Source organism: Oryctolagus cuniculus, chromosome 1, assembly GCF_051225735.1.
Source record: "Oryctolagus cuniculus isolate XC-2025 breed Fujian yellow rabbit chromosome 1, ASM5122573v1, whole genome shotgun sequence".
NCBI lineage: Eukaryota > Metazoa > Chordata > Mammalia > Lagomorpha > Leporidae > Oryctolagus > Oryctolagus cuniculus.
The window spans coordinates 43,493,289-43,520,433 of NC_142867.1; the positions used below are offsets into that span (position 1 = coordinate 43,493,289).

Here is a 27,145-nt window from a genome sequence, read left to right on the forward strand (position 1 = left end):
CCAAAGAGGAATTCATCAATTTCACATGCTATGAGAGATGCCAAGATGAAAATTTCAAATTTAAAAAGATTTAAAAGATCTAAAGAAAGAGAAGTAAGTGTGGAAGTATGGTGAGGAAAGCAAAATGCAGGGACTAGTCTGAAGGGCAAAACAGCTAAGAAACACACAGTGAGTCAGAGCTCAAATGGTTTACATGACACAACAATGATTTGAATTTTACTTTAGATTTTATAGATAAACCTTATATAATTATAATCAAATCTGAGTTACATGTAGTTTGATTACTCTGGTGGCAGTCATGTTTATAGAGAGAAATTTCAAGAATGGACTAGTCAACAGCATCAAATACCAGGAAGAAATGTCATAATTTGATGACTAATATAATTCATTTGACCCAGGATTCATTCATTAGGAAGTGAAGGATGACTTTGGCCACATACTCTTCAGTCATCTGGTACACTGACTCAAAGGCTTTGAAGACGACAATTGGAAATCATAGCTAAGAGGAAAAGGAGTAAGAACAACTGGAGTTGTCTCAGAGGAAAAATAACATCAATAAGAGAAAGACTAAAGGAACAGCTCACCCTACAGTAAGTCTGCTTAGAAAAAGAATGCAGAGAAGAGAAATATTTCTCATCAATACATGAATAATGCATCATTATCTACTATTAATACATATTTAATTTCTCTATGAACTAAAATACTATGGAAAAGCATCACAAGTGACCAAGCTTCATATTATCCAGGTGAAATTTATTCCGGGTCTGTAACGCTCATGAAATGTATATACACTGGGGTATGTCTGTTAATTACATTTCATATGGAGATGTTTTGTTTGTGTGAAATACACCCTGGATTTAGAGTTTACGATTAAGAACTGTGATCTGGATTATGTTTGTAATGATAGTTGGATGTCTTGGGTTGAATAAAAATATGAGAAAAAAATAAAAGCAGTCTTGTGAATTTGAAATCCTTTTAGGTATCCTGAAATTAAGACATGCTTCCTATTTTTTTGGTCCTGTGTAGACTGAACAGTTTCCCAAAAGAAGCAAAATTAAACTGGCAATGGCTAACATACCCCAGCAGGCTTAAGTTATTTTTTTGCCCTTAACAGAAATGAGGGGCTGGCGCCGCAGCTCACTAGGCTAATCCTCTGCCTTGCAGCGCCAGCACACCGGGTTCTAGTCCCGGTCGGGGCGCCGGATTCTGTCCCGGTTGCCCCTCTTCCAGGTCAGCTCTCTGCTGTGGCCAGGGAGTGCAGTGGAGGATGGCCCAAGTGCTTGGGCCCTGCACCCCATGGGAGACCAGGAGAAGCACCTGGCTCCTGCCATCGGATCGGCGCGGTGCGCATTGGAGGGTGAACCTAATGGCAAAGGAAGACCTTTTTCTCTGTCTCTCTCTCTCACTGTCCACTCTGCCGGCCAAAAATTAAAAAAAAAAAAAAGAAAAGAAATGGGGATTCTTATTTGTCAAATTGTTAGGTCTAAATGTGCTATATAGTTCATAGTGTCATGTGAAGAAAAGCCAAATAGAGAGTCTCCTTTTTATGCATCCTCTAGTGTAAGTTGGCCATCTCCCCAGCTGTTTCCAGCTTAGACCCTAAAGACACCCCAGCTGTAGTCCAGCAGTACATTGTGCACAGCTGGCATCATGACTGATACTGATTTTTCCATACTCTGTCCATGCATGCATGACAGATTTCAATCTAATGTCTGCAGTATTATCATTTTCTATAAAATTTGTAAGCAATTACAACTCCATAAATGCACACTTTACATAAATAACATCCTAATCACCCATAATTTCTCTCCTTTATTGATTTGTTTTATATTTGTGCTCAAAATATATGCGTACAGGGGGCAGATATGTATACAGAAAATCAAACCCTCTATTGATCATAACCAAGAATTATCTAACAGACAACATAGGTGGACTAAGAGTTTAATTCACCCTGTTTTGCTGCCATGCATGTTTCTAGAGCTAGGCATTACTGTGAAGCAGTACTGGGATTATGAAAGCATTATTAATGTATTTCCTAACTGCCCCAAACTGTAACTCAACTACTAATGCTCAGTAGAAGGCCTTCAGAGAGTTAGACAAAACTTCTGGAATCTAAGCTCCTCTGCTCTGCTCTGCCGATTTTTCAATTTCTAAGTTTCCATTTCCTCAACAAGAAACATTTTTTTCAAATAGGAGGGCACTTGAAAAGCAGTGACAGACTCTGGCCATAGCAGACACTCAGAAAGGGCAGTTATCTTCTCCATCACATGCTTGCCTTCTTCCCCTCAATACTCCTCAGGATCTTAGCTGTGAAACTAGAATCATGAAGCAGTAACAATGAGGCTTAAGTGTTTCAAACACAATGTTCAGAGGAATGATTTACTATCCTAAAGTTATAGACACTATTTAGCAAAATTAAATGACACTTTAAATAACTAGCTCAGATCTGAGTCTCAAAATGAATCAGAGACTGCAAGCTTTTTCATAGGATAGAAAAGTGAATTTCAAGGAAATTTAAATAGTTAAAAATTAAACTGTTGTGAGCTTGATGGAATGTGTTTTGTAGTTCAAAAAGGAATAACTGCTGGTAATAAGCTGACCAATTTTACTTACTGCATCATCCAGCAAGTTTCCTGTGCTCTTTTTGCCAGATGCCTTTGATGAAGGAGAAGGTGAAGGAGAAGGGGCAGAAAGTGTTTCTTCTTGTTCAATCTCTTTTTCCAATTTTATCAATCCAGGAGGCTCCACACCATACCTTTTAAAAGATGCCAGATCATTATACACATATAAAATACCATGATAAAATTACTGTACGTTCATTTGATTATGAACACTATTGGAGTAAACTATTGATTTTCAAAAAAGGACATTAACTTTTTCTGACATTTAAACTGTAACTTCTTGAATGAATAGCCTTTGAAGCATGGAGTAAAATACATATACTTGCTAACTTGTATGCTTGCACGAACATATATGAACACACACATACTAACATATAACAAAGAAATAAAAATACTCAACATAATATGTTAAAGAGTCAATAACATGAAGAACCAGGTAAAATTTAGCCCAATTTTCACCTTTACCAGCTTTAACAATATTAGTGCTATAAATACAGTTCTGTTTTATAAACAAGCTTGTTACAGAGATAAAATCAGAGGGTCACAGGGTCACAGTCAAGTTTGAAAACAGCAGTATCCAACAATACACATTTTAAAATGATTTAACAGAATAAAGTCACTGTTAATTATACACCTTTTAGGGACAGAAACAATATACTGTGGGTTACATAGAATCAAAGCTTGTGTTCTTAGGAACAGTATAGTTAAAGTACACATAGTGTTACTGGGCAAGTGGATGATCAGCAAAGAGACAGAAATAATAACAATATGTGAAAAATTGTGTGTTGTAAATTGTGCAGGTCATATAAGTTCAAAGAGAAAGGTGGATGGGTTACAGTTGCTTTCAGCATTCTTATTGCCTATAATCATATTTTTCTTAAGCTCAACTAAAAATAGGTCTGGTCTCCTAGATATACATCAACTATACCTAGTGGGGTAGCTAAAGATAATTTAGAATTTGAGAGTTGTGAAGGATTTGGGGGATCATCAGGTTCCATTCTTTCATTTTAACAGATAAGAATGCAGATCTAGAGAAGGTATATAATTAGCTACTAGCAGAATAAAGACTCAAATGCAAATTTTATGACTTCAGGGCTCATATTATTTTTCCTTGACATCCAAATTAGATAATTATGTGTTAGAAAGTTGAGGAAAAAAACTAGAGACTTAAAAATAGGGTATAAAGTATATCATCAAAGCAAATAATCTGTAAGGAGAGCATACACAACACACACACAAACACAATATTGTTAGTACCTTTGACTGAATTCTGCATTACAAAATCATTAAATGCAAAACCTTACATTTCCATCCTGTTCTAATGATTTGTTATTTTAACTGATGTTTGAGACACATTTCTAGAGCTAGGCAAATTCTCCATTCTTGATGTTTAGTCCTTATAGAAGCTGCACAATAAGTTTAATTCCTGGCCTCTCTGCTTCATTACTCATTCATCCTCCATGAGATGAAGGGCTTTCAAATTTATAAATCTAAGAATAGAGTGAACACTTCTTCCTGTCGGCAGGAAACTGCCCCCCATAGCCCTCCAAGGAGACCACTGCCCTGAGTCTTCTTAGCTTATAACTAGGTACTTAACTGGCACAATTCCCAAGTTCAGTTAAAGACATTAGGCTTGTCTGTCAACTTGAAACTTTAGCTATAAAGGTGATAATTGATATTTCATCTGAAAGCATTTTGTTTTCAGATTGCAGAGAAAAAGAAGGGGGCTATGTGACAGGTGTCCTTTGAGAGATAAAAAACTTCGTTAAAATCAGACACAATTTAACTAACTACTACTACTCCAAAGGCTGTGGTCTGCATAGTATTTTTTGCAACATCATTATTAAATAAAAGATAGCTACCACTTACCATATTTCTACCCTTTTGTGAATATTAATAAGTAAATGATGCATTAGTGAAAATGTGCTAGACTGAAATTCTCTAATGACAGAAACCACTATTCTGTGTGAATCACAGCATTCCTAGCTTCTGGCACAGATCCTGGCACACATCAGAAACTTAACAGCTGACAACTGAATGTGAGAAAGCTGTTTATTTTCATATAAGATTGTTATCAGATCCTAATTAAGAATACAATTTCATGGTTTTGGATGCCCAAATACATATCTCATTTTAAAGAATTCAAGTGTTAAATCTACAAAAATCCTCCACAAAAAACAATCTAGAACACTTCAAATCTTGTTGAAATTTTAAATACTTTGTAAAAATTTTTCTATTCATTGTTAAATATGCTGAACTCTACAGAGAATCACATTACCATTGACAAGTACAACATGGAAAATTGCTTATTATTCTCTTCAGTAGAAACTCTGAACAAACTATACCATGAATTCACTTTTAAATTTAGAAAAGCACTTAACCTCTGTGAGTCTATTTTCTATAAAGAAAGTGGAAATGGCAATAGCTTGCCCTCATCATTTATTGTAGCAGTAGAGGGAGGAAAGAGAAAGAATGTTAGACATGGAATTGCAATGAACATCTTCAATGATTCTGGCTCTGTAAGGCACCTTGACATTCTGAACCTCAGTTTTATTTCAATGTAAAACAGAAATTCTAACTCCTTTGTTGTAACAGTGCTAGAAGGAATTCCAACAGTGTACCTGTAATGCCCAGTACCATGTCTGACACATGGTATAACCTCTCAGATTACTGGTGATAAATCAACTGGTGCAAGAAGGGTTGCACAACAAAGGAATTGCACTCTCAGTTTTTAAAATTGATTATCACACTAAATAAGTTAATCTAACAACATCAGAATTAAGGTGCTATTAAAATGTAAAGTAGTATCATTACTATCATTATATTATTTATGGAAGAATTTATTATAGGCTTTCTTTAAAGATTTTTTTCTAGAATTGTGGAATATCAGAAATATCTTAGTGCTAGAGTTTAGAAGAGCAAAATATAAGCTCAGCTTTGATCCTAACTTGCCAGACTAACTTCAACAGTAAACCGTTTTTAATCTTCTTAGACTTCTTTGGATTCTTAGTTCCATCACAGTTAAAAATTTGTTAAGTGTGATGTTCTTAAGACAAAAACATAAATTTAGTGGTGAGGTTAAAGGAACTCAACACACTAGAAGTCACAGCCAATTCAAAATCATTCATAAGTGAAAATGTCATATTTGAAAATATAAATTAAGTTGACTGGAAAATATGACCTCATTTGTAACTTTCAGTTGATTCATTCCACTTTCAGGAGCAGGTTGCATAATTTTTTCTTTTTCTTTTCTTTTTTTTAACAAAGTAAAACCATAATAAATACGTTAAAAGAGTAAAAATAGGCTTGATTCCATATCCAATACAAACAAAGTAGGCTAAGTTTGAATAAAATTAGTAACAAAATCACACATGGAAAACCCTGCTCTAGAGATTTTTCTTTATTTGGGAATGCTGAAAATTAGCTATGCCACTGAACACAGAAAACCAACATTGAGCCCCAAATCTCTGCTTATATTGGCTTTTGGATACTTCAAGCTGCCTAAGGTACAGTCAGCCAGTCCTGAAATGCACACTTAAATACGATTCATTGGCTTCCTGTCTGTCTGGAGATGTCAACAGGCTGTAAATCATGAAATTCCCCTTGGGTTGGGATCCTGCACCTGCAAGCCAACTTAGTCATCAAATAGGTCTTTTTAGTGTTCTCTAAAAGGCTGCTTCATTCTGTTTCCATGACTAATTCTATACCATTTCACATTTCTATTTTGTCTATGAACTTTTTACAAATTTATACTGTTAGCTGTTCTTTTCTAGCTATAAGATCCAAGATATTTAGAAGAGGGTAAATATTCTCGGACTGAATAAAAGTTCAAACAAAACATACCAAGAAGGTTGAATCCATGAAAACCCAATCTTCATTCCTGTCTTCCCCAATGATATTAAAGTAGTGTGAATATTCAAATGGTAACTTTTCCCCCTCATTTAAAAAGGCAAAACACCAGGTTAAGGATCTTAAGGTAAAAAACTTTATGATGAGATTTTAGAAATGGATTTCTCATTGTTCTGGTACTGACAAAACACTGAACACTATGAAACAACTGAGTTCTCAAACTGAGCCCTATACTAGACAATTTACTCAAACAATTTAGTATATTACAGTTTTCAAACAAAAGGCATCTGGAGTTTGTTTTACTAGGTTTAGAGTGACAACTTTTATAGCTAAATGAGATAAATTCTCTTTTAATGCATATAACAGTTTATGGATGGTTACAAGATAGTTTTTGCTTTCATTTATCTTCTATTTTACATATAAAAATAGATTTAGTCTTGGAGAAAAAAATCAAACCACATGAAAGCATGTAAGATTCTTAGTAGATTAATTAATAATATTTGTATAGCAATACTTTTCTTTTAAATAGCATTTCTTTTCATTAGGTCATGGAATGAAATGATGGATTAAAGAAATGGTCACAAAGTAAACATTTATTAAATCACATAAATCTTATTCCAAATCAATGAATTACTAAAAATAAAAACACTGAAAAGTACCATTATGATGTTGATTATTGATTAGGCCTGACCTCAAGCCAAATAACTTAATTTTTTTACTTTTCTCATAAAGATCATCTTAATTCTATAGTCTGTAAAAATGTTAGATCCATAGTAACTCTTTCCTTCTTTTGAGAGGGAACATCAAAATATCACTGAGGGGGCAACGCTGTGGTGTAGTGGGCTAAACTTCCGCCTACAGTACCAACATCCCATATGGGCACCAGTTCTTGCCCCAGTTGCTGCTCTTCTAATCTAGCTCTCTGCTATGGCCTGGGAAAACAGTAGTAGATGGCTCAAGTGCTTGGGCCTCTGCACCCATGTGGGAGACCCAGAGGAGGCTCCTGGCTTCAGATCGGCCCAGTTCTGGCCATTAGGGCCATTTGTGGAGTGAACCAGCAGATGGAAGACCTTTCTCTCTGCCTCTCCTTTTCTCTGTTAACTCTACCTATCAAATAAATTAAAAAAAAAATCTTAAAAAACAGTGCTATCTTTGAAAGTATCTGAAGTCTTATTAACTTGCTTCTGTTGAGTGTTTTAGTTTTCACTGGACAAACGTACATTTTATTTTATGCCCAGAAACTAGCATTCTTTTGAAATATTAGAAGAGGGACTTTACTCTCCAGTGATGATAGCTCTATTTAGTTGAAAATAAAATGAACATTTACTCATGAGAGCAAATTAAGTGATCTCATTCTCCCATCTCAGAACTCAGAGAAGACGACAGGTCTCAAAGGACCTTGCTAAGTGTCCCCAGGCTGGAGAATTTCACAGCAGGGAATCAGAAATTTTCTCAGAATCATTTTCAAAATGATGTCGATGCTATTAAGATGAAGTTTGTGTGTTCTAGAGAAAGAAGAGTTTGAAATAAACTGTAAGACAGCATCATTACCAGTGATGAAAACTCGAAACTTACAAGATTGTTTTGGGGATTCTGCTGAGGTCAAAATCAACTGGTTCGATGTGCAAATTAATGTGTGATTCTTAAGAACCATTCAACCAAATTACTTATAGTTTTGGCAAAGCCATTTTAACTCACTAATATGTATGTTCCCCCAAAGAAGACTAGGGGCAGGAGGGAGAACAAATGTAAGCATTTGGATATAGGTTAAATATATTTCAAGAAAATATAAAGAGATTTTCCCTTTTTTTCCTTCAACTAATATACTTCAACACAGGGTGAAGCTAGTAAGATTTGGGTTTAATGGGTTTTGCTTAACAGGCACAATTAAACTTCTACTGAAATCAAAAACTCAAATGTATGAATATGCAGACATTAAACAGACATTTTTTACTCAAAACACACAGTCTATCCAACTAGTATTCAACTGTTTAGCATCAATAAAGTATCAATTAAAGATCACCAAGAGTAATCCTCTTCAATGAAGATACACCACACTTCACACCACTCAAGTGGATAAACATAAACAGCCAAAATTATAAACTAGACATTGTGATGTAAAGGTTATCTTAATCCTTACATGATTCCTTTATCAGTTAGTAACTTTTAAATATAATTTAAAAAATAATCACTGCTTTTTATCAACTCACATATATAGTTGGGTCAGAAATGGAGTAACCAAGAGTCACAATTTTAACCTTTGGGGGTGGAGGTGGGTCACTTTCTAGAATGCTTCACCTTGAAATGGACAAGACCATTATGATTCCCTTTCATTAACCAAGATTTTAATTTGCTTTACATTATATGGCAAGGGGAACTTTATGTCAAACTCAGATATGGAGGAAAAGAGATTCCTAAATCATTTCGCTACTGGGTAGTATCTTTTACTTTGATGACATGGCCATAACATGTTCATTTCAGTGGGATTCCTAATCAGAGAATTCATGTGATAAAAGCATTATTATAGGCCGGCGCCGCAGCTCACTAGGCTAATCCTCCGCCTTGCTGCGCCTGCACACCGGGTTCTAGTCCCAGTCAGGGCATCGGATTCTGTCCCGGTTGCCCCTCTTCCAGGCCAGCTCTCTGCTGTGGCCAGGGAGTGCAGTGGAGGATGGCCCAAGTCCTTGGGCCCTGCACCCCATGGGAGACCAGGAGAAGTACCTGGCTCCTGCCATCGGATCAGCGCGGTCCGCTGGCCGCAGCGCGCCAGCCGTGGCGGCCATTGGAGGGTGAACCAACGACAAAGGAAGACCTATCTCTGTCTCTCTCTCTCACTGTCCACTCTGCCGGTCAAAAAAATAAATAAATAAAAAATAAAATAAAATAAAAAGCATTATTACCAAAAAAATCAAGATAACAGGCAAATACTACAACTCAGAGAGGAAAATAAAAAAATTCATGCTAATTCTAGATGTAGAACAGCTCCCTGATAGAATAAAAAAGGGAGAGAATGATACAATATGGGAAGTGAGATACACAGCAGACCAATAGAATGGCAGATATCCTAAACAGCACTCTGGTCTCAGAATCAGCCCTTAAGGCATGCGGATCCAGCTGAAATGCCCATGAGAGTATTTCAGGCATGGAAAGCCAAGACATTCTGGGGGAAAAAAAACAAAAAACAAAAAACAAAAAACAAAAAACAAAAAAAAAAAAAACTAAATGAAAGATCTCTGCAAGTGAGATCCCAGTGGAAAGAACGGGTCATCAAAGAAGGAGGTACCATTCTCTGAAGGGAGGAGAGAACTTCCACTTTGACCATGGCCTTGTCTATAAATATGATCAGAGTCAGTGAACTCAGGGGGCTTCCATAGCCTTGGCAGCTCATGACAAGAGCCTAGGGTGATTACTGATGCCATAAACAAGAGTGTCAATTTGTTAAGTCAACAACAGGAGTCACTGTGCACTTACTCCTCATGTAGAATCTTTGTCCTTAGTGTGCTGTACATTGAGATTTAATGCTATAACTAGTACTCAAACAGTATTTTTCACTTTATGTTTCTGTGTGGGAGCAAACTGTTGAAATCTTTACTTAATGTATGCTAAACTGATCTTCTGTATATAAAGAGAATTGAAAATGAATCTTGATATGAATGGAAGGGGAGAGGGAGTGGGAAAGGGGAGGGTTGCAGGTGGGAGGGAGGTTATAGGGGGGAAGCCATTGTAATCCATAAGCTGTACTTTGGAAATTTATATTCATTAAATAAAAGTTAAAAATAAAAAACAAAACAAACAAACAAAAAGAACAGCTCCCTTTTTTTCCTGTACATCATAACTTTCAGAAGCAAGATAATTAGATCATTTAAGCAACACAGTAAAATCCAGCATTTCGGGATATTTTAATGGTATGTTTAAAATACTTGATGCTTTGTTAGGTAGCATCTCTTGGCCATCTATATTTCTTTTACTTGGGCAGTTTGGTGACAGCAGCTCATGTATTCAGTTTTTAATTTGAATGGGTCCCTCCCCTGTACATTTTAAACTTCCTCCCAAAGCTCCCAAATCCTTGCATTCCTTTTACTCATGAATGTAGCTACTGCAGGTCGGGTGCCACAAAACTAGTGAGAAAGTAGGCACAGCAGGGTCCTAAAATAGCAGGTGCTTTTATTCTGCTCTCACAAAAGTCAAGGATGTCAAAGAACTGAGAAGGAATGGAATCCTAAGAAGGAGCCACACACCAGAAACTTGGACTATGCCTGATTAGTAGACACCTGATAGACCAAAGACTAGTGTGCTCTCCCCAGAGTTTTTCATGCAATTATCTGGGAATAGCATGACATCAAAATGCCACAAATTGTTTTTCCTTTATTCCATGCTAACTGGGATTCAGTAATTCTTAACTTGAATTTTAAAAACCAGTCTTCCTGGGGCCAGTGCCATGGCATAGCAGGTAAAGCCACGCCTGTAGTGCCTGCATCCCATATGGGTGCCTATTGAGTCCCAGCTGCTCTACTTCTGTTCCAGCTCTCTGCTAATGTGTCTGGAAAAGCAATGGAAGATGGCCCAAGTGTTTGGGTCTTTCGCCGGTGTGGGAGACCCAGAAGAAGCTCCAGGCTCCTGGCTTTGATCAGCCCAGCTCTAGCCATTGTGGCCATTTGGAGAATGAACCAGCAGGTGGAAGACTTTCCTCTCTCTTTGCCTTTGCCTCTGCCTCTCTCTAACTCTGCCTTTCAAATAAACAAATAAATCTTTTAAAAAATCTTTCTCACATCCAATTATTGTGATACAATAAAATTCATGCATGGTGTACAATGCATTAAGGTTAAATGACCAAAATGATTTTAAAAACTTGAGGTAACATCTATTTACAGGTTCATTTTCTAATGGATCAAAAAAAATCCGTTAACTGGCAGCAAGTTTTCTAGCAATGCTGTAATTTTCTGATGTATACAACTTCCTTTTCCTTGATTTTTTTACATAAATTCTCTACTTGAGAGTGCACACCAGTGCTAGCTGTCACTTTACCTTACAAAGTTATCTGATCTCAACCCTAAAAGTATAGTCAGTCCTGGATCACATTTTCTAATCAATTCTAAGTTTTTATTTTGCACCAAGACCTCTTTAAATAAATATAGCTTTATGTCTCATTCTTTGAACTTCATAGAAAACTTTAGTAGCTCTGTCTTATGGTTATCAAAATAATACATGGGAAAACATAAAACCTAAGCAAGCTGGCTTATCAGCTCATCTTCATCTCAGCTTCATCTGCTTATACACAATTACTTTTTCTTCTCTCAGAAGGGTTCAAAAGATGTCCCTACGTAAGGCCAATTGTGTCTCTAATAAAAATACATGAATGATTTTAAAATAATTCCACTCAAAAGTAGAAACTAAAGTTGTTTAGAGATGAGGTGCTGAGTGCAGGAAAATGAAGAATAGGAACAAAAAAGGAGGCTGAATTATTAAATTTTTTAAATTATTAAAAGAGGAATCAAGGAGTTAAGTGCGGAGGGATAGAGTGTAGACATAAACTTGGAAAAAAATAGTTAATTGTCATGAAACACTTCACATACAAGATCCTCCTCTAGAGCCGGCGCCGTGGCTCAATAGGCTAATCCTCCACCTTGCGGCGCCGGCACACCGGGTTCTAGTCCCGGTCGGGGCGCCGGATTCTGTCCCGGTTGCCCCTCTTCCAGGCCAGCTCTCTGCTATGGCCAGGGAGTGCAGTGGAGGATGGCCCAGGTGCTTGGGCCCTGCACCCCATGGGAGACCAGGAAAAGCACCTGGATCCTGGCTCCTGCCATCGGATCAGCGCGGTGCGCCGGCTGCAGCGGCGGCCATTGGAGGGTGAACCAACGGCAAAGGAAGACCTTTCTCTCTCTGTCTCTCTCTCTCACTGTCCACTCTGCCTGTCAAAAAAAAAAAATAAAATAAAATAAAATAAAATTTAACACTTGGTCATGCTGCATAATTCTCTGAGCCGGCGCCGTGGCTCAATAGGCTAATCCTCCACCTTGCGGCGCCGGCACACCGGGTTCTAGTCCCAGTTGGGGCGCCGGATTCTGTCCCGGTTGCCCCTCTTCCAGGCCAGCTCTCTGCTATGGCCAGGGAGTGCAGTGGAGGATGGCCCAGGTGCTTGGGCCCTGCACCCCATGGGAGACCAGGAAAAGCACCTGGCTCCTGGCTCCTGCCAGGATCAGCGCGGTGCGCCGGCTGCAGCGGCGGCCATTGGAGGGTGAACCAACGGCAAAGGAAGACCTTTCTCTCTGTCTCTCTCTCTCACTGTCCACTCTGCCTGTCAAAAAAAAAAAAAAAAAAAAAAAAAAAAAAAAAAAAAAAAGATCCTCCTCTATACCTCAAGAAAGATCGGGAAGGAAAATACATTTGGTTAAAGGACATTAGCAAATACTTAGACATAGTGGTTTTGACAGCAAGATCACAATAGAAGGATGATCATACTAATCATATTTGAATGAGTAGCTTCTCATAATTCAGGCTAAACATCAACAATGAAAAGTAAGCTTCTTTGCTGCTTGGATGCTAAAATTGTCCACATCTGGACATCACTGCAGTTGTCTGACTTACCTAGCAGCAATCCGGCCAAGCTCTAGCAAACAGAGACACACTTCCCTTGGTTGCTTGTGAAGGACTGGAAGACAAGACGGGGAAGATAGGGATTGTAAAGCAGCTCCATGGTGAAAAGGTTTGCCAATGACCCCCTGTCCCTCCAACTCCCAGTAAATGAGTCTTCTTTCTGATACTCATAGAATGCATGCTATTTCATAGGACATCTAGCTCCACTGAAGGCTTAACATGGTTTTCAAAACACTGTCCAACTTTCCTCCAAAAAGTTATTAATCTTAGGAACCTTGCCTTGAGTAAACAGCATCCTGAAAAAAAATTTTTTTTAATTAGCTTACATCAGTAAGTCAACCTTGGGTATATATGTACATAATAATTATGAAATAATTGGTAGATATTTAAAACATACAAGACATACAAGATTATAAAACAAGGGTTGACCTTAATATCCTGGGTCTGCCTTCATCAGTGACTGTAGTGGAAATGATATAATGAATAAGGATGAAAATTGTATACCATAATCCTTTGTTATCCTCCTAAGACAAATGTTAAGTGAGACCATGAAACTTGATATCCTCTCCTAATTAAATCTGATGTAATAAATAATTTAAAAAGAAATATTTTATACTGACTGGCAACCAGGTCTGTTAATAAAATGAAAAAAATAAGAGTGCTCTTTGAAATAATATTTCTATTTTAATATAATCTGATTAACTAATAAATCTGTTTTACTGAGAGCTTTGGGAACACTCTGTAATGCTGACAAATCATAGTTCATTTGTTAAGCCTACAAGATGAGCATATACTGCTTATATTAGCAGGATTAGAAGATTTTAAAAACGTTATATTCAGCACTAGAGACAATAGACATTAGAAAAATATTTTGCATTGAGATTAGCCTTTACACAGACAAAAATAATATTCTAATAAAGAAGGTGCTAAAATATTGATAAATTTTAAGAAAATAGAAATATTGATTTAATTCTTAAACATAGAATTTTTTTTTTTTTTTTTTGACAGGCAGAGTGGACAGTGAGAGAGAGAGACAGAGAGAAAGGTCTTCCTTTGCCGTTGGTTTACCCTCCAATGGCCGCCGCAGCCAGCGCGCTGCGGCCGGTGCACCGCACTGATCCTATGGCAGGAGCCAGGAGCCAGGTGCTTTTCCTGGTCTCCCATGGGGTGCAGGGCCCAAGGACTTGGGCCATCCTCCACTGCACTCCCTGGCCACAGCAGAGAGCTGGCCTGGAAGAGGGGCAACCGGGACAGAATCCGGCGCCCCAACCGGGACTAGAACCCGGTGTGCCGGCGCCGCAAGGCGGAGGATTAGCTTAGTGAGCCGCGGCGCCGGTCCTAAACATAGAATTTTTTAACAATACAGTTTTCCAGTATTATATTTGCTTAACTTAAATGTTCTAATTCCCACTCACTGCACATTATGGTAGTTATACCTACACTATAATGGAATTTACAGAGTCTGGGGTAATTAGAAAAAAATACTTTCACTTGGATTGTATGTAATTTCATTTGGCTTCAGATAGACATGCACATTTATTATTATTTGGTTTTAAAAATACCACTTTTAAAGCTTTTTAAGTAAATTCTCATTCTATCAATAATGCTCATTAATACAGAATCTATTATGAAAAATCTGAATTATAAAACATTTCCATTCTTGGTAATATAAAATTTTAGTTTCAGCCAACCATTACTGAATTGTCACAAAACCCTGGTGAAGGAAGCATAAAATAAAAATATTCACTATTCACAGTTTTAAGTATACTGCTCGTGACTATGGCTAGAATAACATCAACTTCACTAAGTCGGATACATTAAATCCACTACAGTGAAAGATAACATAGAAACATAGTATCACATAGTCACCAACTGCAAACAGAGGATTATAAAAAATATTAAAACAGAAGCAAAGAAATGAAAATCAATCTTCCTATTTAGATCGTGAATTTCTTTTGTTTTTGACTTCTATTTTTAACATATCCATGGTACAAAATAAGCAATAGTTTTCAGTGGGAGAAATGACAATATATAAACAGGGGAGAGGAAGATGTTTAAGAGTATGCTAACACTCTCATCATAACTGAAAGCTGTGTGAAGCAAGTGGCTAAAGCCCCAGGAGCTTTGGATTCAATTTCATGCATTTCTTGATGGACACAGTGTCAGAACAAAAAAATTACTAGTGGACTGAACTAATGTGTCGATATGCAGACAATAAACAATTATAAATTATCCAACACAACTACAGTGGTTCTTTAGCCAATGTATGGTACATATTTTGAGGACTATATAAGCACTGGATGGTAACTGGCATATTTTATAGAAAATCAAATTTGTCCTGGAGATAATATTGTGGGCAATATAAAAAAGACAAATTGATATGTAGGGTGAATTGGTACTGTGTATTTCTTTGTTCCCTCATTTGTCCCCAAGAAATAGCTTTTGCTCAGCACTTTCAAATGCTGAATCTACCATAGACTTACCAGAAAACTAATTTTGCAAGATGGTAATTAACTGATGATTCGTTTTATCTTAACAGAACCAGTCTAGAGGATGTAAGAGAAATAAACCTCTTCCCCAGCATCATTTCTTAGGAAAATGCTAACAGAAAGATAGAGTGTCTGTGACTATATTAAGCTATGGAAGAAACACTGAAATGAAAAAAAAAAAAAAAACTTTGGGGAGATACAATGTAGAGCGGTTCTATTAAATGTATTTTAAACATTTCATTTACAGTATATAAGAAGTAGTTAATGCTAAATTTTATCAAATTTCAGGGTGAAAAGGTCAATTTGGCCAGTATATATAGACAATTAAAAAACAGATAATCCTTTAGTTACTAACTTCATGCTAAGTACAAAGTTTAAGTACAATTATATTGAGACATGTCATTATTTTGAAATTGCAAACATCTTACTGCTAGTTTTCCTCTGTCTCTGAGAATAAAATAATTTAAGTGAGCCTATTTTCAATAAATTATCTATAAAGTTAATTACATATTGTATATTTTAGAAGAGTAAATAACAATGCATATTATTATCAGGAGGATTAGAAGCACTCCTTTTAGTGTATTGGGTTTGAAACAAAGCCTTTGCATTGAGTCATATGAATAATTTAAGCTCAGTTCTATTTATTCATTGGTCTTTTCAAAAAATAAAGAAAATTGTGCTTATAGTAAAATTTTTAGCAGGAAATACTTTTCACACTACATCATTGTAAAATTCATCTTGGAGACCATTGTGCTTAGTGAAATAAGCCAGTCCCAACAAAGACAAATATCATATGTTTTTTCTGATATGTGGTAGTTAATATAGAATACAAAAAAGTATAAGACTGAAACTGACATCTTATGAGTTGATTATTTTTAGCCCTTGTCTATATTCCTGTGAAATAGTGGTCTTCATATTTTTTACTTATTGAAACATGATGGTTAGTGGTGTATTAAGCTTGTGATTATACAGTAAATTGAAATTATGTTATTGCAAAAATTAAAGGAAAAAAAGGAAGGAAGGATGGGGGATTGAGGGGGGAGTGGGAGAGGATAGCATGGTTAGCTTAGAATTGTATCTACAAAATACATAAAATCTGTTCTGTTTATATTAATAAGAAAGAAAAATCTCAAAAAGAACCCTCTAATAAATACATATTCTGATCTTTAAAAAAAAGCAAAAAACATTAATATGGTCTTTTGTTGAAGTCAGGGGTAGAAGAAGACATTGATACTGCTTTCTTCAAATTTCTATGGATAAATAAAAGTTCTTTAGTCAATGGTAATTACCATATGAACTATTTTATCATTTTATGCTTTTTTTTAAAAAATAGTCAAAACTGTCTTTTAAAAAAGCATAATGCAGAACACCTTTGGGAGAGGTTACAGAAATCCTCATTCAAAGCTATGTGGCAAGAGACTGGATTTTATAACCTAGATTCTATAAAAATCTCATGGGCATCAAATGTCAAATGGAATGCTGCTAGCTCCAGGAATAGAAAATGAGGCCTTCCACTAAAGCAAAGGGTAGAGTTTCAATGTCACAGAATCTGTGGGGATACAGTGCATTAGACCATGAATGTATCATTTAGCTAAATATATTAAGTTTTAACAGATGCACTAAGAAATGAATGCATAAAAAACTGTGTTGTCCAGTTGGATTCTTTACAACTGGAGGTTATAATATTCTTGGTAATTTTTTTAAAAAATAATTTTTATCCTTTTATTCATGAAGGACTTGAAAAGATTATATTTTTGGCTAAGTGTTACTTAATTGTGAGCAATTCATAATTTAATAGCGACAGAACATAACAATAGGTTTAAATAATTCAGAGAGTGTGGTACAGACTATTTATTACATTAGCAGTCCAAAAGAATTGGGTTCCCCTGAAGGCTACCTAACTTCCTGATCATTGTACCTCTTCTTCCTTATAATGTAATATATTTAAGATAACTTAATCTAAGGTAAGTATTTAATAAAGCTTATTTTCTTGATATTGATGTAGGGGCCACAGACTAACAAAACGGGGATTATGTAAGAGCTTGTTTAAGTTATGGAGCTCCACCCTAGTCCTACTGATCAATATCTGCATTTAAACAAGCTGTTCAGGAGATTAGAATGTACACTGAAGTTTATTAGCAGTGTGTTAACCAATATTACAATAACATTAAATATCTGTTGAGAGAAGTGTCCTTGAGGATCTATCAGGTACAAAAGGTGCTGGCCAAGAAAGTAAAGAGATAGGTCCTTGTGACATGTCACTTAAAGAGAGACCCTCATAGAAATCTCTGAGTTTATATGTAGAAGACAACTATGGGGAGCAATTTAAGAACACTAACAGACCTGAAGTTGAAGAGAAGGAAAGAGGGGGAAAAATATAAACAAGGAAGTCCATTCATAATTTCATCAGTAATGAAAGATCAATAAAAAAGAATATGGTTAATTGCTTCTCCCAGGAAATAGATAAATATCCTGGAACAAGAAGCACCATTTTTTCAACACCCAGCATTCATGTTTAATCAATGGATTAAGTCACCATAACTCATCAACAATCAGAGTTAAGAATCTTTTTAAGTTGGCTTATATTTATGTTTTGTGGTTAAATTTACTTGAAACAATCCTTCAAACATCTAAAATGAACTCAAATAAAGCATAACTTTATGTAAGACAGGGAATGGCCTTTGGAGTGAATGGAACTAAATTTGAATCTTAGCTGGGCTGTTGAGAAGCTGTGTAATACTGGGCAAGCAATTTCATTCTCAAAGCCTCAAGTTCACATTCCCAAAGTGATGGTTGTTGGGAGAAACATATGAAAGCATGTTGCACTACTTAGCTTTCATTTATTGAGAACATACTGATAACTTATCAAATACTGATACAATGAAAACTGACCTAGAACAGAAAACTGTCTACTTTTCTACTTCAACCCTGACTTTGTCAAGTCCTTGATGAACCATCAGTCCAAGAAGTCATTTTCCCTTTAAACAGATTAAATATTGCTCTCTTACATTTTCCCAGGAATGGGGGAATGGCGAGATTTGGAAAAGATTTCCTCAGTTCAAAAGTGCAAACAGAATTGAGGGTATGGGTGTTTGGTGCAGCTGTTAGAATGTTGCATGGGACATCCACATTGTATAGTGGGCTTCCTAGGTTTGAGGCACAACTCTACATCCAATCCACCTTCCTGCTAATACACATCCTGGGAGGCAGTAAGTGGCCATGCGAATACTTGGGTCCCTATCACCCACATGAGAGACCTGAGTGGAGCTCCTGGCTTCTGGCTTCAGCCTTCAAACCCTAGTTGTTGCAGGCATTTGAGGAATGAACCAGTTGATGGAAGATCTGTCTCTATGTCTTTTGTGTTTCTCTCTCGCTCTCGCTCTCCCTCTCACTCTGGCTCTCTCCCCTCCCGCCGTTCTTCCCCACCTTTCACCTTTCAAAGAAATACAAAATAAATAAAACCTTTATCAAAAGGAAGTTGAAGTGCTAATTAAGTAAATGCTTTGTGAAACAAAACGTTTTTTAAACATAACACAGTCTAAATGAAGATGATACTGGGAAAGAAATAAACTGAATAAAAGTGACCCAGAGCTGAATAAATTGTTATCATAAATTAATACTAATTAAGGTAATAAAATGTTTTTCTCCACAGAAACACTCTTACAGTCCTCAGTATAAACAACAGTCAGAACAAGACAAGGGGTAATTTATCAAACACTAGAAGGCAGGCATAGGTTCTTTTTCTGATGCAACAGGTGACTTTAAAGTAGAAAATGGAAAGAGTTAATGTTTAAAATTCCATACACAATCCATTGCACTTCTGTGCAGCAACAACAACCAGCCAATACTGCAGGTAGATTAGGTTTGCCTTTCAAGCTGAAGGCTGGACACTGTTCAACAGAACAAAAGCTTTTGCAAAAATGCTCATCAGGGTGATGCATCAAAAGAAGACAGTACCACACAGCAAACAAACACAGGGGGAAGAAAAAACAGGAAAGTGATACTCAGGCAAATCACACATATTTGCATGCCACATAGCAGATAGCAAACCCTTTTCTTGCTGGGTAGATTCTTTCTCAGAGTAATAGATGAAGAATAGTCACAGGCCTTCAAATCCTATAATCATCCAATAACATAGTGATATTGACACAATTATTGCAAGCAAAAAGGTATATTTTAAAGCATCCTGCCCTTCCCACCTCCAATCTCCAACTCCCCAGAATGTATACAAATGAAAATACAAACAAGGCTCTGGAAAAATTTTAAATGGACTTGACATTTTCTAAATCGCTGTACCATTGTAAATTATAAACAACAAACCTGGCAAAGAAGATCATTAATTTAGGACAATGTTTTGTTGAGTAAAACATCTTAGAAAACAATAACACAAGAACATTAAATTGTGGCTTATAATTTAAGAGTGTTTTTTAGGCTTAAGAACTAATCATATTTCTGCTCTTAAATAGGAAAAATGAATTACATACAATATTTAACATTATTCTGAAAATGAGTCTCAAATTACATTAATACTTGAAAAAGTATTAAACTTACTGTTATATTACTAATACAAAATAATACATTTTATATCACCATGAAACTGAAAATAGAAATTCTTTTTTAGCTAGAACCTTCTGAACACTATTTTAACTTTCCAGTTATGCGTTCATTTATTTTAAAATAATTTTTGGGGACAATTTTGTTTATAGTGTGGAAAACTACAAACTTTTTAAATTCAAGAAATATCCACATACATGTTGTTAGCCTAAAGCACATTCCTAAATATTTTCAAGGAATTGAATGAAATAGTAATAAATCTTAATAAGTCAGAGACATGAAAAAGAGTATCTACTCCAGTCACTGATTTTTATGTCAACATGGTTTGAACAGTAGGGGTCAGGGTGAGCATTGCATGTAGATACACAAGGTTAGAATATGCTCCATTGAGCATGCAAAAATCTATAGCAGTATACAGTCCCATAATCACTTTAAGTGTCAGTTTATCTCCAACAATTTGAAAAAAATCTTTTCTATTGTGCTCATCCATAAACTTATATGTCAATAGCTTTCCGTGCATGTTGGTTCAGCCACTTTTTAATACAAATAAAAACTAATTGCTCATATTTCAGATTCCATGCCATAAGTGTTTACTAGCTAAAGTTTGTTAAGAGATAATTAAATAAAATATCACATTACATGACCATTTTTCTTTCAAATTATGAATATCAATTTTTATTATTATATACATGGTATAAGTGTGTGTCCTTATATCCATAATATATTATATTATCACATATTATTAAAATACTTTAAGAATTTTATTTTATTTAACATCTATGGATGACTACACATAGTTTATTCAAACTACCTCCAAATATCATAGATTCTGGTGTCTGTTTAAGAAACAACGTTTCATTGGTCATTTTGGTGCTCACTCTGCTCTCCTTCAGATTAATTTTCAGAACAGAAAAACATAACCAAGTATAAACACTTCTGAGGTCTTTGATATAGAATGTTATACTTCTTTCCAAGGAAAGAAAACCAATTTCCAATTTTCATTAGCAATGTACAGAAGATCCTGTTTTCCTATATACTTACCAACAACAAATTTTCTTAATTTTGCGTAATTTTTATTTACATTTATCTTATTATTAAGGTGCCCAAGATTTTTATATTTTTTTTAGATTTTTATAAGGCTTTCATGAATAGGCTCTTCACGACCTTTATCTATTTTTCTATTGCTTATTTTGAAACACAATTTGTAATATAGTGATTGTATGATCTGAGGACTGACATTTCACAAAAGAGAGAGTCATATGCCAAGATGTCACCCCAGGATATATGCTATCTTTGATTATATGTGTCATCGGAAGTTGTCTCCAAAAATCAAACGAACAAGAAACATGAGACAAGAGCATGGGATGTCTACAGGCTATCCATACTTCTATTTACTCCTAGCACACTTTCCCTCACCTACGGAAATTTCTTGTCATTAGCTGTTGTGGAAAGAGAACAGATCGAGTGAGTTGTGAATCAAGATCCTGTGGCAAATAACTGTTCAAGGGAAAACACTACAACACAGGGGAGCATATCAGGTGCCACAAAGATAAGGATGCTTTATGCAGGCAAAGACCTTTGAACAGCAAAACACAGAAGCCTCTTCACACACACTCAGTAGAGTGATCTACTTTATAATTCAATCAAAGACATTTTTCTCCTTCATCAGGATATCTTTTCATTTTATTTGCTGTTCAAAACACTAGGACACAAAGGATGCTCTTCATCTTGTGTGCTACTGAAATGAAATCTTGAGGTAGAAAAAAAACCTTGCCCTAAATTCCCTTTCAAAAGTGAGTGTGAAAAGACATCAAGCAGAGTACACAGTGTTATTGTTACAAGAAAGTCAATTCGGCAACTACAGAGTCCAAGGCCATCACTGCAGCTCAGTCACTTCCTCACCCACAGTGAATAATAAGAAAAATCCAAGGTTTGACCTGGGGAAAGGACATTTCTCAGTGTCCTACCCCTTGATTAGCATGAACAACTTTGGGCACAGCTGTTTCCTTTCTCTGCCTAATCCTAAAGTCAATGCTGTAATATTGGCCCCTTTCTTCTGTATTCAAGGCCTATTATATATCACCTCATGTCCTGTTCTGAGCAGCAGAAAAATCAAATCTATTTTTTAATTGAGCAAAATCTTTGAAAGCCTAACCATTTGATTTAATTTGGTACTGAGAAGAATAAAAGTGATTTTGAAATTTGTACAGCCTTGAGAACATACTTTTATTAAATCTTCTCGGATATATAAATATTTTAATTGCAAGTTATATGCTAAGTTATAATGTAGATTTTTTCATAAAATACTCAATATTTACATAAATATAAATTATCATGGACTTTCTTTTTATAATATCAGTTTATTTTTCAAACAAGCTGAAAAAATAGGCCATCTCAAAATTCTTGTTCACGTAAGTACATATGTTAGAGTATTTATATTCTAAGGTCATTAAATAAATGTCTTTAGACTTTACAATTTCAGAATAAATTGTATTATTTATTGAATGGCATTTTTAAAAATCATCAAGATAAATAATGTGCATAAAACAAACATAGAAATCTTGAGCTATAGTGATATTTCCAGTAAACAACATTTACTGCTAGATTTATTTTTGGATTCCATCTGAAAATTTACTAGTTCATATAACAAAAGAACTCATGGGCCATGAGAAAATTAAGACAAGGTCATACTTACATTCATAGCTAAGCAAGTAACTTATTTGGCCCACAGTAGTCAATAAAAAAATGTTTCTTTAATTAAAGGTTGTGCAATGAAGAAGCTAATAAATTAACAAACTACCAATGAAGCAGTTTCCCCCATGTGGAAGTTCCTTGGCAATGGCACTTCAGGATTTCATATCATGATGGTAACTGTCAACACGTGCAGAGTGAACTCTTGTGACAAAGCTTTGATTATATACCTCTATATTGGTTTGTACATGTATATATATAGATGGATGTTTGCTAGATATTTCAAGAATTTCTACTGTTCTTGCTTTGCAAATGATTCCTCTGCACTGACTCTTCCAATCCTCCACTCACATGGTTCCCTAAAAACTTGAAGGTGAATATCTATTTGTAGGATGACTACTGGACCACTGTACTAAAACAGAGGTATCATCTACAACTCTACATACACACACACACATCTTCCACCAAAATCAGTTTGCTTCAAGGAGTACAATATTAAACAGCAAACAACTGTGATATTTTTTCAGGTCTGGAATGTTCTCCTAGTCTAAATTCATATTATTTTCCCTACTGTGAGAGTCAGAAATTTGATGACTATCTTTTTCATATGTCATATTTCCTCTTGGGGCCAGGTCCTGGTGCAGCAGCTTACCCTAGCCTGAGATACCATCATCCCATATGGGCAGCAGTTCGAGTCCTAGCTGCTCAATGGAAGATTGCCTGAGTTCTTGGGTCCCTCTACCCAGGCGGGAGACCCAGAAGCTCCAGGCTCCTGGCTTCAGCATGACCCAGCCCAAGCTGTTGCAGCCATTTTGGGGAGTGAACCAGCAGATGGAAGATCTCTCTTTCTCTCTCTCTCTCCTCTTCCTGTAACTCTGCCTTTCAAAAAAATAAAAAAATAAATATTTAAAAAATGTAATTTCCTTAGGCATATAAAATTAGTAAAATTTCAGCTGCTATCATTAACTTTGTAGGTTCAACAGCAGAATATTGTTTAGAGAGGTCTGTAGGCAAAGGATATTCAGATTGCAAGATAATTCATATGCTTGCTCTTTCTGAAGGATGCTCAGTTTATTTTCTTGTTGATGCTTAATAGTTATGTTTTTGTAAATTAATTTTTAAAGCCTTAAGCAAAAGAACCAATGTCTTCCTGATCCCATCCCCAGATGTCTCCTTTCTTTATTTAGTTTCATTTCATTAAAATGAGACTTTAATTCCAGTTTTCTCCCTTTTACAATTATACTGCATTGGGTCTATATAAGAGATTTGAACATTTAGTTCTTTTTTTTTAATTTATTTATTTGACAGGTAGAGTTATAGACAGTGAGAGAAAGAGACAGAGAGAAAGGTCTTCCTTCTGTTGGTTCACCCCCTAATGGCCGCTATGGCCGGCGCTGTGCCGATCCAAAGCCAGGAGCCAGGTGCTTCCTCCTGGTCTCCCATGCGGGTACAGGGGCCCAAGCACTTGGGTCATCCTCCACTGCCCTCCCGGGCCACAGCAGAGAGCTGGACTGGAAGAGAAGCAACCGGGACTAGAACCGGCGCCCATATGGATGCCTGCACCACAGGCAGAGGATTAACCAAGTGAGCCATGGCACCAGCCCCTAATTCTAGGATCTCAGGTAGTATGGAAATACAGAATAGTCTAACATAAGTTTTCTTCCAAGGAAATACAAAAACTCACTCTATGATATGAAAGTGAATTTACCAAAATTTAATCAAAAAATTAAAAAATAATAATAATTTGGGAAGGCTGGGTACCAAAGGATATTTTACATCATTATCTTTAATTATCCTAATATATAGCTTAAATGCCTTCCTTTTAACTCATTACAAAGTGAACAAACACACTAATAAACTTTAGTTTCAACAAAAAGAGGTTGTTAGGAAACAGTTTATTATACTTTTGTAGAAGAGAAATGACAATAATGTTCTCTTTGAATGGAACACACATAGCTATCCTTCTAATCCAGATTAAAGACTGATGTTAAAATTTAGTCTAATATTTTCCAAATATCTACCAATTTTGCATTAATGGCTATAATTTTTGGCTTGGGGAAGATTGTGTTATTTGTGACAAATAGTAAGAGGGATTATGTATTTTTCTACCTTCAAGGATCAAGTTTACAGCAAATCTACAAGTTTGCAACTGAATTATTCTTTTTAAAAGATAATTTGAGAAATGGCACTATATAAAAAAACTCTTGATGACTATAATGAAGATGCCAAAAAAATCTGAATATTTTATCAGCAATAATTCTATAGGAAATACATACCCAAACCTTCGGATTCGAATAGACATGTTTCATCCACCCCTAAATCTCGGCACCAGGACAAGAAATTTGCTGTATTGTCTCGAGCAAAAAAGGAGCCTGAGGGTGCACTGGCTTTGCATGGAATCTTCTTCAGTGGTAGACTCTGAAAAATAAAGAAATCTCACTCTGGTGGAATCTCTGGTGATGCTATCACAGTAACATAAACACACATTTATGTCTTCAACAAAATGCTCTGGAACAACCCTATATCAATTAGTAGACTTATAAAGAACTATAGTAAAGGAAATAAAATGCTGATGAAACTTATCTGGTGCTAAGAGACTATGAAAATCTAGGCCTATACATACTTATCTTTACCTTTTTATTATCCAGTAGTAATATACAGAAGTTCTTTCCTGGCTCAGATTACTTCTTTTTTTTTTCTTAAGTTTTTATTGTTTTGCCCTTTATTTCAATTAAGTATTCTGCATTATTATTATTATTATTATTATTTGAAAAGCAGAGTTACAGAGAAACAGAAGCAGAGAGACAGAGAGGTCTTCCATCTTCTGGTTCACTCCCCAAATGGCCGCAATAGCTGGAGCTGAGCTGATCCGCAGCCAGGAGCAGAAGCTTCCTCCAGTTCTCCCACATGGGTGCAGGTGCCCAAGCACTTGGGACATCCTCCACTGCCTTTCCAGGCCACAGCAGAGAGCTGGATCAGAAATGGAGCAGCCAGGACTCAAACCGGTGCCCATATGGGATGACAGAACTGTAGGTGGCAGCTTTACCCACTATGCCACAGTGCCAGCCCCATCAATTAAGTATTCTATCAACACTTCTCAAAAAGCATATGTAAATATATTTCTCAGTTGTGTAAAAGGAATGAGAAAAACTCACAGTATGAGTACTACACATATGACACATATACCTATAGTCTATGTGCATACAAACACACATGCGTAAAAATTACACAATAATTATGAAGTTACAAGAGAGCAGCAGAGTTGTCTAACATCATAGATCTCCACACCAATACTAAGAAAGAGAGATAGTAATAATCATTTAAATATAATACAGTCTTTCTTCTAGACCATTTCATTTTTATCCTTGGAGTATAATATTAAGATGTCTGATGTGAACTCTGCTATTTGACCTTGAAATATATTATTTACATTCTACATCATTTCTCTTTTGAGTTAAGAAAATGCTTAAAGGGCTGGCATTGTGGTGTAATGGGTTAAGCCACTGTATGCAATGCCAGCATCCCATGTGGGCTCTGGTTTCAATCCTGGCTGCTCTACTTCCAATCCAGCTCCCTGCTAAAGCATCTGGAAAAGCAGTGGAGGATGACCCAAGTCTTTGGGCCCCTGTACCCATGTGGGAGACCTATATGAAGCTCCTGGATCCTGGCTTCAACCTGGCCCAGGCCTGGTCCTTGCAGCCGTTTGGGGAGTGAACCGGCAGACGGAAGATCTCTCTATCTCTCCCCGTGTCTCTCTCAGTAATTCTGATTTTCAAAAAAAAAAAAACTTTAAAAAAGAAAATAACATTTAACATTTAAGTAGGCTGTGAACCTGGGCAAACTTTCCTATTAATCATCTTTCATAAAATTTTAGTAACTAAATAACCTTAGCACCATGCAAGGTGCTACAGTTGCCTTTTCTTTTTTTTTTTTCAAGGTAAGTATGATTTCACTCATTTTTCTTTTCTTTTTTTTTTAACTTTTATTTAATGAATATAAATTTCCAAAGTACAGCTTACAGATTACAATGGATTCCCCCCATAACGTCCCTCCAACCTGCAACCCTCCCCTTATCCACTCCCTCTCCCCTTCCATTCACATCAAGATTCATTTTCGATTCTCTTTATATGCAGAAGATCAGTTTAGTATACATTAAGTAAATATTTCAACAGTTTGCTCCCACACAGAAACATAAAGTGAAAATACTGTTTGAGTACTAGTTATAGCATTAAATCACAATGTACAGCACACTAAGGACAAAGATCCTACATGAGGAGTAAGTGCACAGTGACTCCTGTTGTTGACTTAACAAATTGACACTCTTGTTTATGGCATCAGTAATCACCC

At 36.1% G+C, this 27,145-nt stretch overlaps 1 protein-coding gene across 3 annotated transcripts in view; it reads right to left on the reverse strand.

Moving 5' to 3' along the window:
- Positions 1-27,145, reverse strand: part of GAS2 (growth arrest specific 2) — a 151,266-nt gene that overhangs the window by 67,369 nt on the left and 56,752 nt on the right. For all 3 annotated transcript variants that reach the window (XM_017345590.4, XM_008268892.5, XM_089310467.1), the window contains 3 exons: positions 25,075-25,216; positions 13,056-13,119; positions 2,614-2,755 (listed from right to left, as the gene is read on the reverse strand). In XM_017345590.4, coding sequence (XP_017201079.1) covers positions 2,614-2,755; positions 13,056-13,119; positions 25,075-25,216 — 348 coding nt within the window. The remainder of the gene's footprint in view (positions 1-2,613; positions 2,756-13,055; positions 13,120-25,074; positions 25,217-27,145) is intronic.